At 30.6% G+C, this 10,434-nt stretch overlaps 1 protein-coding gene across 1 annotated transcript; it reads left to right on the top strand.

Annotated features, from left to right (window-relative positions):
• Positions 1-5,847: 5,847 nt before the first annotated feature.
• Positions 5,848-7,588, top strand: LOC146906914 (F-box/kelch-repeat protein At3g23880-like). Its single transcript, XM_085726686.1, has one exon. The coding sequence runs from the start codon at positions 5,930-5,932 to the stop codon at positions 7,199-7,201; it is 1,272 nt and encodes a 423-aa protein (XP_085582812.1). The 5' UTR covers positions 5,848-5,929; the 3' UTR covers positions 7,202-7,588.
• The last annotated feature ends 2,846 nt before the right edge of the window (positions 7,589-10,434 follow it).

The following is a 10,434-nucleotide window of genomic DNA, read 5'->3' as shown; positions in this document are numbered from 1 at the left end:
ATGAACAGATTAACGTGAGGAGTGAGTGAATGAAATTGGGAAAGTTGTGTTTCAATAATAATAACCATAGAATATAATCATATATTATATTATTATTATTATTATGTGTTAAATATATTTTATTTTTATTTTATTTCATAATTTTTTTTACCAAATTTTATTAATTCTACACATAAAATATACTCCTATATTATTATTATTATTATTATTATTAGTACTATTATTATTATTATTATTATTATTATTATTATTATTATTATTATTATTATTATTATTATTATTATGTGTTAGATACGTAGTTTTAAAAATCGGACCGGTTGTCGACTCGGTAAGGTCACTAGATCACGGAGTCAATGGTTCAACCACTGGGTCATTGGTTGAACCGGATTAAACCAGATAAATCGGATTTATAACCCAGTCTTTAAATTGGGTTGGATAAGATTAATCTGGATCACTTAATCACAAAAAATAAAAATCAAAACTAATTAATAAAACTTACCAATTGTCAAAACTCTTCAAAATTTACCATTATATGTGCATTTCATACCAACACAAAATTCATTTCGGGTGTGTTTGGTAAAATTAAGCTATAAGCTAGCTAATAGTTGATGACTGATAGCTGAAAAGTTAGCTGATTGAAATTAAAGTGTTTGGTAAAATTAGTTGTTGAAGTGGTTGCTAAATATAAAATGACATAAAAGGACATGTTTTTTTTTGTTTTTTCATAAATTATACATATAATAATTTTTACTTAATGTATTTCTTTTTAATTATTTAAATATATTTTTAATTATTTTCATCTCCAAAATAATAAATGTACTTTATGAATTCAATTTGACATTTTTGATTGAACAATTTTTTTATGAATTTTATTTAACTAAAATTGCTTTACTATTTATTGTAAATTAAAAAAAAAAACGAACAACAAAAATATAGAAAGCAGATGCATAAAAAATGTCCCCTAAAAAAAGGGATATAAAACTTCCACTAAAAGAAAGTGATATCAAGCGTGGGTAGTTACCTTGCCTATCAACGTGGTGTTTATTAAAAAATAATTAAAAAATAATTAAATTAAATTAATAAAGTTAAAATTGGAAGAGAGTATAAAAAGCTATCAGCTATACGCTCAAAAGCTACTTGAAATAGCTTTTCAAAAAACGCTATAAGCTAATGAGAAAGCTTTTTACCAAACACGTGTCATTCTATCAAAACAAGCTTATAAGCTAGTTCAAGAAGCTATAAACTTTAGTTCAAGAAGCCATAAGCTATCAAAACAAGCTTATAAGCTAGTTCAAGAAGCTATAAACTTTAGTTCAAGAAGCCATAAGCTAGCTTATTTGTGTTACCAAACACAACCTTCGTATTTTTTTTTGGTAGTGGTCGGGGTTTGAACCCCGGACCTTGCATATATTATGCATTGTCCCAACCAACTGAGCTAAGCTCACGAGGACAAATTCATTTCGTATTTAAATAATTATTAGAAATTTATTCTAGTTTTAATAAATATGTTTAGAGAGTCCTCGCGAACTTAGCTCAGTTGGTATGGACAATGCATAATATATGCAAGGTCCGGGGTTCGAACCCCGGCCACCACCAAATATGTTTAGAGAGAAACAAAGATATTATATACATATATATATATATATATATATATATATATATATATTAATTATAAATATAATAAATTAGATATAATAAATTAGAAACATTAGCAATATGTTATAATTTAAAATAAGAGTTAAATTAACTTTATTTACATAAGAGTTAAATTAACCACTTGAATCATGTGAGCAATGGTATAGTGGTTATTGTGTTTTCATGGTGTAATAGTTAAATATAATAGAGAAATAGTAAACTTTAACATGAAAAAGTATGTGCTGTGTTTGTTAAAGGATACCTTAACTATCCTATAGGTCTTGTGTTCAACACCTAGCTATGCCAATTTTCATGTTTTTTTCAACACCTAGCTATGCCAATTTTCATGTTTTTTTCATTTTTTTTTGAGAAAAAGATAGGTCTTGTGTTCAACACCCAGCTATGCCAATTTTCATGTTTTTTTGAGAAAAAAAAAATTAGAAAACGCGGTCAAAGATGCGTTGATCAGGCCAGATTGGAGGGAATTTTTTTTAGTAAACAAGCTTGGAGGGAAAATTGCTACCTAATATTTGATATTGGTGAAATTTTTATGCAACAATCTAAAATTGTCCCCAAAAGTATCTAAGGGGACAATTAATGGTTGCCACCAAACAAAATAATGGTGTAACGCTCCAAAATCGTCCCCAAAAGTATCTAAGGGGACAGCTAATGGTTGTCACCAAAGAAATAACAGTGTAACGCTCCAAAATCGTCCCCAAAAGTATTTTAGGGGACGTTTATCAGGGGTTGCGAAAATATTTTTGGCAACACTCATAAATCGTTGCCTTAGAGACTTTTAGGGGACAATTTTTACACGTCCCCTAAAAAAGTGTTGCCAGAGACAATAAATGGTGTAGTGTCACTTGTCAATTTGATGAGACACTGTCCATTTTATTTTTGAGAGTTCATCCCTATGGTGTAGGATAGTGTATACTACATCGTTGGAGGTTGAGTTTTACTCTTAATGAATCTATAGCTCATATATATGAGTGGTGTACTTGACTGTAGTGTACACCTGATAGAGTCACCTATATGAGTGTTGGAGGTGAGGCCGCCTCTATGAAAGCTTAGGCAGACTTTCTAGAGCCACTCATGAAATCCAGGCATAGGTGCAAGGCCAAAATGCACCACACCGCGTTGAACAAACTTTGGACGAGAGATCAATGTGAGTGATGAGATCACTGATTCACAAACGGAATGAGGTTCATAGAGGTTATAATCTCACCGACATTCTAATGAGTCAAATTTCATTTGCTCTATGTGCTAGTTCATAGTCCAAAAGACACTAGTACTTATGCATTGATGTTTCAAGCTCTTAGAAACATACACAACTTTAAAATAAATTGTGGGGGATTGTTGTATTTTTTATTATTAATTTATTTTAAAGTTAATATATTGTTTCATATATATCTTAAATAAATAATCATATCATAATTATTTATACTGTGAGGAAGTTTTCCATGTTTTACCTTACATACCATTGGCACATTGAATTATTCCTTGGTCAAATCTAATTAATAGCAAACACGTTTTTTGGCTTGGTAAAAGGTGTGTAACGTTAACATGAAAACAATTGATATAAATAACAAGGCCTCACAGGTCTGAAGGAAATAAGAGAAAAGCTACGACAAGTCTTGTATATATACACATATATTTGAGAGTTGTATTATTGTTCTTGTGAGCATCCAATAGTTGTTCCTGTGCCCTTACTATTTCACGTGCAGTGTTAGTGAGAAGCGGCTGTTGTATCCTGGAGAGCACTAGCTTTGAGGCCAACTGCATCAGGTGATTGACCTGTGGCGGCGAAATGCTCTTATGCCCAGTGCGTTTGCACGCCTCAGCCAACAACCGATAAGTTCTTCCTTTCTTCTTTATTTGACTGAGAATTATATTTATAATTGCAGTGATACTTCTTGATTATTATCTTTATTTATTAATTAATTTTATGTCAATTTTTACAACAATTTCATCGCATTCCTTTTAAATTCGAGGCTATAATAAAATTGAAGAGATGAAATGCAATAATGTATTTCATACTATTACATTTCATTTCTCATATTATAAATAATCTAAAAAAATGAACGTACTTCATGTGGTCTTACGCGTCTCCGACAATTCGCAGGCTCGTTGTAATTTTGACAATTTTAATTTAAAAAATATTGAAAGAAAAAAATTCAACCCCATTTAGAGCGACAAACATTACGTTCCAGTTAAGTATAGGAGCGGTGGTTCAAACATGACTTTTACCCACAAACAAATGGACATTTACCTACGGGCGATGTATCATTGACAGTAAAATAATAGAATTTTGGCCTTTTACCTACGGAAAATTGATGACTGATTATCTCTGTAGGAACAAGTTTTTTTTTTTCCTTTTTTTTCAAATTTTGAGGCCCTTTAAGTTTGAGGTACTATGTATGTTAGCGCAGCTTTAAGCTTGATGAACAAGATAGGGTTTTTCTTAGGGTTTTTATTTTGTTGAATTTGAGAGAATAGAAAGAATTGATGAATGAGGAGAATAGAATTATGAAAGTAGTGATTTCATTGATTTCTGAAATACACATGAGAAAGACTTATATACATGGTTTTGTTAAGTTTCTTGAAAGACAAGTAATCTATCAAACCCTAACAATCTTATGCTAGAATCTAGTAAATCTGTATCAAACTAATAAATAACAAACTAAACTAACTAGATTTCTAATGTGATTAACCAAACAAACTTGATTGGGTCACTAACTAACTTGAATTGTCAACTAACATTCTCCCTAAATTCAAGTTTCCACTTTTTCGATGCCAATCAAGCTTCTTAGCTTGATGAATCTGTTAACCTTCAGAGGTTTAGTGAACAAATCTACAAGCTGTAGCTCAGTAGAACAATGAACAATCATCATTGCTTCCTTGTTTACTTGTTCCCTAAGAAAGTGAAACTTAGCTTCAATGTGCTTGCTCCTTCCATGCAAAACCGGATTCTTTGCTAAGTTTATAGCTGATTTGTTGTCTATGAACAATGTTATCGGTATGCTAACCTCTATTTCCATTTCCTTGAATATAGTTTCAAGCCAAACTGCTTGACAAGCTGCCATACATCCTGCAATGTACTCAGATTCACAAGTTGATAGTGCTACAACTTGTTGCTTCTTAGCACACCATAAAATTAGAGCATTTAGAAACTTGAATAGTTAACATGAAGTGCTCTTCTTAAAAATGATTTTTTTGTTACAAAGGACACAAAATGTTAAAAAATATTTAGGTGTCAAATAATTAGAATGTGACATAATTGTATTTTTGCTTGTTATTATTTCATAATTAGATTTTTTTTTTAGAGATTTTATAAAAAATCAGAATCTATTTTATGTTGTTTATCATAATAAGAATTATATATTTTTTTCCTTAAAATTTGGTTTTCTTAGATACAACTTTATAAAAAAAAGAATTATATATTTTTTTCCTTAAAATTTGGTTTTCTTAGATACAACTTTATAAAAAAAAAATTTCGTTACAAAAGTATCTATATATTTCGACAGTTACATTCTCTCTCATCTAAAAGTGATTTGTAAGATACAAAAGGGATAAAAAAATGCTTAGGTGTCAAATAATTATTTACTTTTGCTGGTTATTATTTCTTACTACCTCCGTTCCTTTTTAATTGTCACTTTTTGACATTTTACACAAACCAAGACAATCAATAATTGTTACTACTTTTGATGCAATAAGTTATACTTTTACTATAATGACCTTATTCATTTAACATCTCATTTCATATATTTCTCTCTCCGCAATAAATAACCAAGGATAATATTGGTAAAACAACATTTAATGTTGCATTGAACTTTGAAAGTGACAGTTAAATAGGAACAAAAAATTTCTCCAAAAGAGACACTTAAAAAGGAACGGAGGGAGTATTTAGAAGAAAATAGATTACCGCAATGTATCTTACTAGTTTGAATAAAAAAAAATAACAAGGTGCAAGCATGCAACAAAATCTTCGTATAATTATCTCCTTTTTTTTTTCTTTGATAAAAATAAATAGAAAGATAAGGACGTTTTGTGTGAATAAAAAGATATGGCTTAAAATAGAGCATTAAATCCGTTAAAATAAGTTTCATAAAAATATATTCCCCTAAAATATTTCATAAAAATATATTAGATTTAAATATAAAATTAATATTTGTTTATCTAATACAATTTATATAACTATGGTCGTTCCTTAAACAAAACAAAATATACCTATCGTCGTGTGTGTTAGGGCTAGCGGTGAACTCCAGCGGTCTCCACTTTCAGCAACAAAGCTCTGATGAATTCCCATCAAGTTGAGTCACGGGCTGGATTCCTCTCCAATGACCTTATCGAAGAAATCCTATCATTCCTTGACGTGAAGTCTCTTACGCGATTCAAGTGCGTCTGCAAGTCATGGAAGACTCTCATATCTGACCCTACATTCATCAAACTCCACCTTAAGCGATCAGCAAGAAACACACACCTTACATTAATCTATGACGATGTTAAGATGGTACGTTTCCCCTTGCATCACTTAATCCATAACACCTCCATCACCCTCGCCGATAACCCTTACTTTCATGAACCTTGCTTCCTCGACAGCCCTTTCTTCCAAGAACCTGACTTCCCCCTACACAGACGCCTCGAAGTAGTTGGTTCCTGCAATGGACTGCTCTGCTTGTACGGTTATGTTACCAACTCTAATTATGAAGAGCTATATTTATGGAACCCAGCAACCAAGACATTATCTAACAAAATAGTGTTTCTTCACGACGAGTTTCACCTTTGTAAGTGTGATCATGGTTTTATACACACACGGTCACTCTATGCATGTTGGCGGTTTTGGTTTGGTTATGATGATTCAATTAACGATTATAAGATTGTGGCGTACTATGAAAAGATCAACGAGGTGAGAGTTTTCAATTTGAGCGATAATGTTTGGAGACATATTCAGAGTTTTCCTGTGGTTCCTTTTAGTGATAATTTCACTCTTCCCTTTACTCATCTGGGTATTAATGCTGGTGTGTATGTGAGTGGCACCGTTAACTGGTTGGCCATTCAAAACGTGTGCCCATATGATTTTGAATTGGAATCTATTACTATTGACCAATTTGTGATCATCTCCCTTGATTTGAGTACGGAGACATACAATCAATTTCAACTCCCTCTTGGTTTTGATGAAGTGACATCCGTTGAGCCCACTCTTGCTTTCTTGATGGACTCCCTATGTTTTTCTCATGATTTTCATGGGACCCATTTTATCATATGGCAGATGAAGGAATTTGGAGTTGACGAGTCGTGGACTCAGTTCCTTAAAATTAGTTACCAAAGTCTTCCTATTGATTACAATGGAAAAAATGGAAGCTCCCTGCAGTATCCTTGTCTGCTGTCCTTCTTCCCGTTATGTCTTTCTGAGAATGGTGATACACTAATATTGGCATGGGAAGAAGGCAACTCAGCCATTATCTATAACTTGAGAGATAATAGAGGAGAGGAAATTAGAATTAGAAATCTAGTACGGTGGTTTTGTGCCAAAAATTATGTTGAAAGCTTGGTTTCGACTAGTTGAAAGTTAGTTTCTTTTCAATTATTTACTTGTTTGAATTTTTGTTTTAAATTCAGGTCATTTCATCATTCAGCTCAAAGATTAATCATGTTTTTTTTTTACTTTCTATTATCAGGCACAAAAGAAAGAATTTCATTAGAGTGGAAAATGTTGGCAAGTTCTAAAACCTGGCCTTCTCAGTTCTCAGTGTTTTGAATGTTGCAGCTTGGACATGAATCAACATGTTAACAATCCCACACTTTTATTGGACCGTGTCTTTAATTATTTAACAAGCCTGGATCTATCAAGACTATTGTATTTCTTTTATTTTGGAATTCTTTTTACTATTTCTTCTGGTTTGTTGATTATGCACATATATGTATGTTGGTGTAAGGGTGTGACTAGCTAATGAAGTGTATTACTCTTGGAATTAGAGAGCATGCGCATAAAGTTCAATGTTTGTTTGATAATCTGATTCTCACTTCTGAGTCCTGAACCAATACAAACCCAAAAAAAATGTAGTTGGTTTGGTTATCAATAAGACCAATTCAGAAAGTTGTGGAAACAAAAATAGGTTTAACCTGAACCAAACTATAACCAAAATAACCAAACCATCTTCCAATGCAATTTATTTCATCAAACCATCTTGTTTTTAACAGTCTTGTTTTTAACTAATTTATATTCCTTTACTGGTTCGAATTGGATCTTTAAAGTGAATAAAACGTAAGTAGAAAAATCAAGGGTTATTACTATAACGAATTTGTGATTTTTTGAGATGCACCTAAAATTACCCACTTTACATTTTAAAGTGTGTTGTTCACTTTAAAAAAGGTAAATCCTTATTAGTTATATGTTGTGTCTTCTTTCCCTTTTCACAAAAGCGCTCAAGAATATTTGATCAGAAAACATCACTAAGAATATGAATCTTTTTATTTTTTATTTTTTATGGAAGAGTATGACTGAGTTGAAGAGAATCAATACACTGTATATTTTAAAACATGTAGACCTGAGCGGAATGTAAACAAGAGAAATTCTTGTGTGAACCAGGACCAAGAAATGAGGTTTGGTCACACATAGAGGTTTTTCTTTCTTTTTTTACTGTTTCCATTTTCTCTCTCTTCTCTCTTCTCTCTTTGGTTGTGACCAAAAAATGAGGTTTGGTCCCGGTTCACACAAGAGTTTCTCTTTAAACAATGAAACGACGCAGTGGAATAGAGATTTCACTTTATTGTTTGGATATTTTATTACTTCAATGAATAGAGTTTCGATTTCTTTATTTAAAAAGTCGATGGAATAAAATGAACTACTTCCTCCGTTTTAAAATGAAATGCATTAATTTAAAGAAAGAGATATGTTATTTTACTAAATTATCCTGATCAATCATTGGTTAGATTTTCATTAAAAAAAACAATACTTTGGAAGTAGTGCTTATAGTATTAATTGAATAGTACAATTGAAAAGAAAAAATTATTATTGAATTGGAAACTAAAAGTGACATTCATTTTGGAACAAATTTTTTTTTTTTTTTGCTAAAACGACACTCATTTTGAAACGGAGGGAGTATAACTTTTTTATTCCACTTTTATCTTTAATTATAAAATGTTATTTTATAGAATTAAAACAATTATCTTTTATAATTTAAATGATTCATAAGACTTAATTGATTGAACCCAAACTTTCTTTGCATATTTTTTTACACTAAAAAAATATTTATTCATTCAAATTGATAGAAAATACATCAAACAACACAAATTCAATATCGCTAAAATACATTCAAATCTGAACCGAAAAAACACCCAACGAGACGGAAAAAGAAAACAACGCCGCATCAAGACGGCAAACAAACCAAAGTCCGACTACGACGACAAAATCACAAAAGATAATAACTAAATATATGTAAAAAATCATATATTTAAACAAAACGAATGAAGAAAAAGAATTAAGAGGGGTGATTTCAAACAAAAAGTTATCCCTAAACCTTGAGTGAATGAGAAGAAAAAGATAGATGAATAAAAAATGGTTCTATCTTATTCTTCAACCACCAAACTTTCATTACATGAAGATACAATTGTTTAATCTAACGAATATGACTTCAAATGAATGCAAGATTGCTTCCCTTTTTATAACGTGATTAATGATAATGTTAAGATGCATCATTTTCTACCCAATTTGAAGCCATAATAAAGATGCTATGTATGTATCTATTTATGCATTTATTTTTTTAGGGATGTATGCATGTTTTTTTAGTAAAGTTAAAATAATCTATGATATAAATAACAACCTTCTCCCCTGAAGAAAAAAAAAACAACAACGTTTGAAGTTAAAAAGAAAGAATAGGGCCAGAACAGTATTTTAATCAGTTAAAAATAAAGAAACATGTAATTTCATCGCATTCCTTTTAAATTCGAGGCTAACAAAATTGAACATAAGTGGTGAAATGCAATGGAATGTATTACATCCTATTATATTTCATTTTTCATATTTTAAATAATCTAAAAAATGGAACCTACTTCCTTTGGTCTCATATATATAAGTATTCTTTTTTATTTAAATTTATTGAATAATTAATATATCTGATCTATATTAATATTTAAATATTGTACTACACATAAGCCTATATAAGGCACATACACCCCTTTAGGTTGTTGCCATCGTTGTTAGTTGTTACTGTTTCAATAATTTTTATGGTTATGTTTCAATATCAATAATTTTATAATTTTAATTGTTAAATTCTACGATTAGGTTGTTTCTATTTGTGAAGAAGTTTCATTTGATAATATTGTGATGTTGACTTGAATTGTAATGGTTTTTATGAAGTTCATAATGCTCATGTGTTTTGAAGATTCTTTTAATTTTCACTGCTCATTTTATTATCATTTTATCGAACATATATTTTTTTGCAGGATGTATTCATTTTTTTATTTCAACACTTAGATCTATTGGAGAGGTTCCGTGAACAAGCTTTGAATAGCCAGATAGAGGTTCAGTGGCCAAGCTTTGAATAACATATATCTTAGATCTCATTATAGACATAAATGTTGTTGAATCAATGTAGTCGAGGTTTTCATTTGTTGATACAACTCCAATCTAAGCTCAAGGAAGTCAATATTGAAAATTACCGATATTGTATTGTCTTTGTCTAAAACAAAGGATAATATTTTCTTTCATGCTGACTTTCAAAATAGTCTCCAAACGCAGATATAAAATAGCTATTATTAAATTGATTAATACAAATTTCTTCTTTCTCTTCTCATTTT

Source organism: Medicago sativa, chromosome 7 (genome assembly GCF_051527215.1).
Source record: "Medicago sativa cultivar Bolivia chromosome 7, Bolivia_mono, whole genome shotgun sequence".
Lineage (NCBI taxonomy): Eukaryota > Viridiplantae > Streptophyta > Magnoliopsida > Fabales > Fabaceae > Medicago > Medicago sativa.
Note: the sequence above shows the minus strand (reverse complement) of the source record. Positions and strands in the feature narration are given on the sequence as shown.

Bases quoted from the DNA above. Each gene is read 5' to 3' on its own strand.
- LOC146906914 (XM_085726686.1), top strand. From the start codon at position 5,930: ATGAATTCCCATCAAGTTGAGTCACGGGCTGGATTCCTCTCCAATGAC.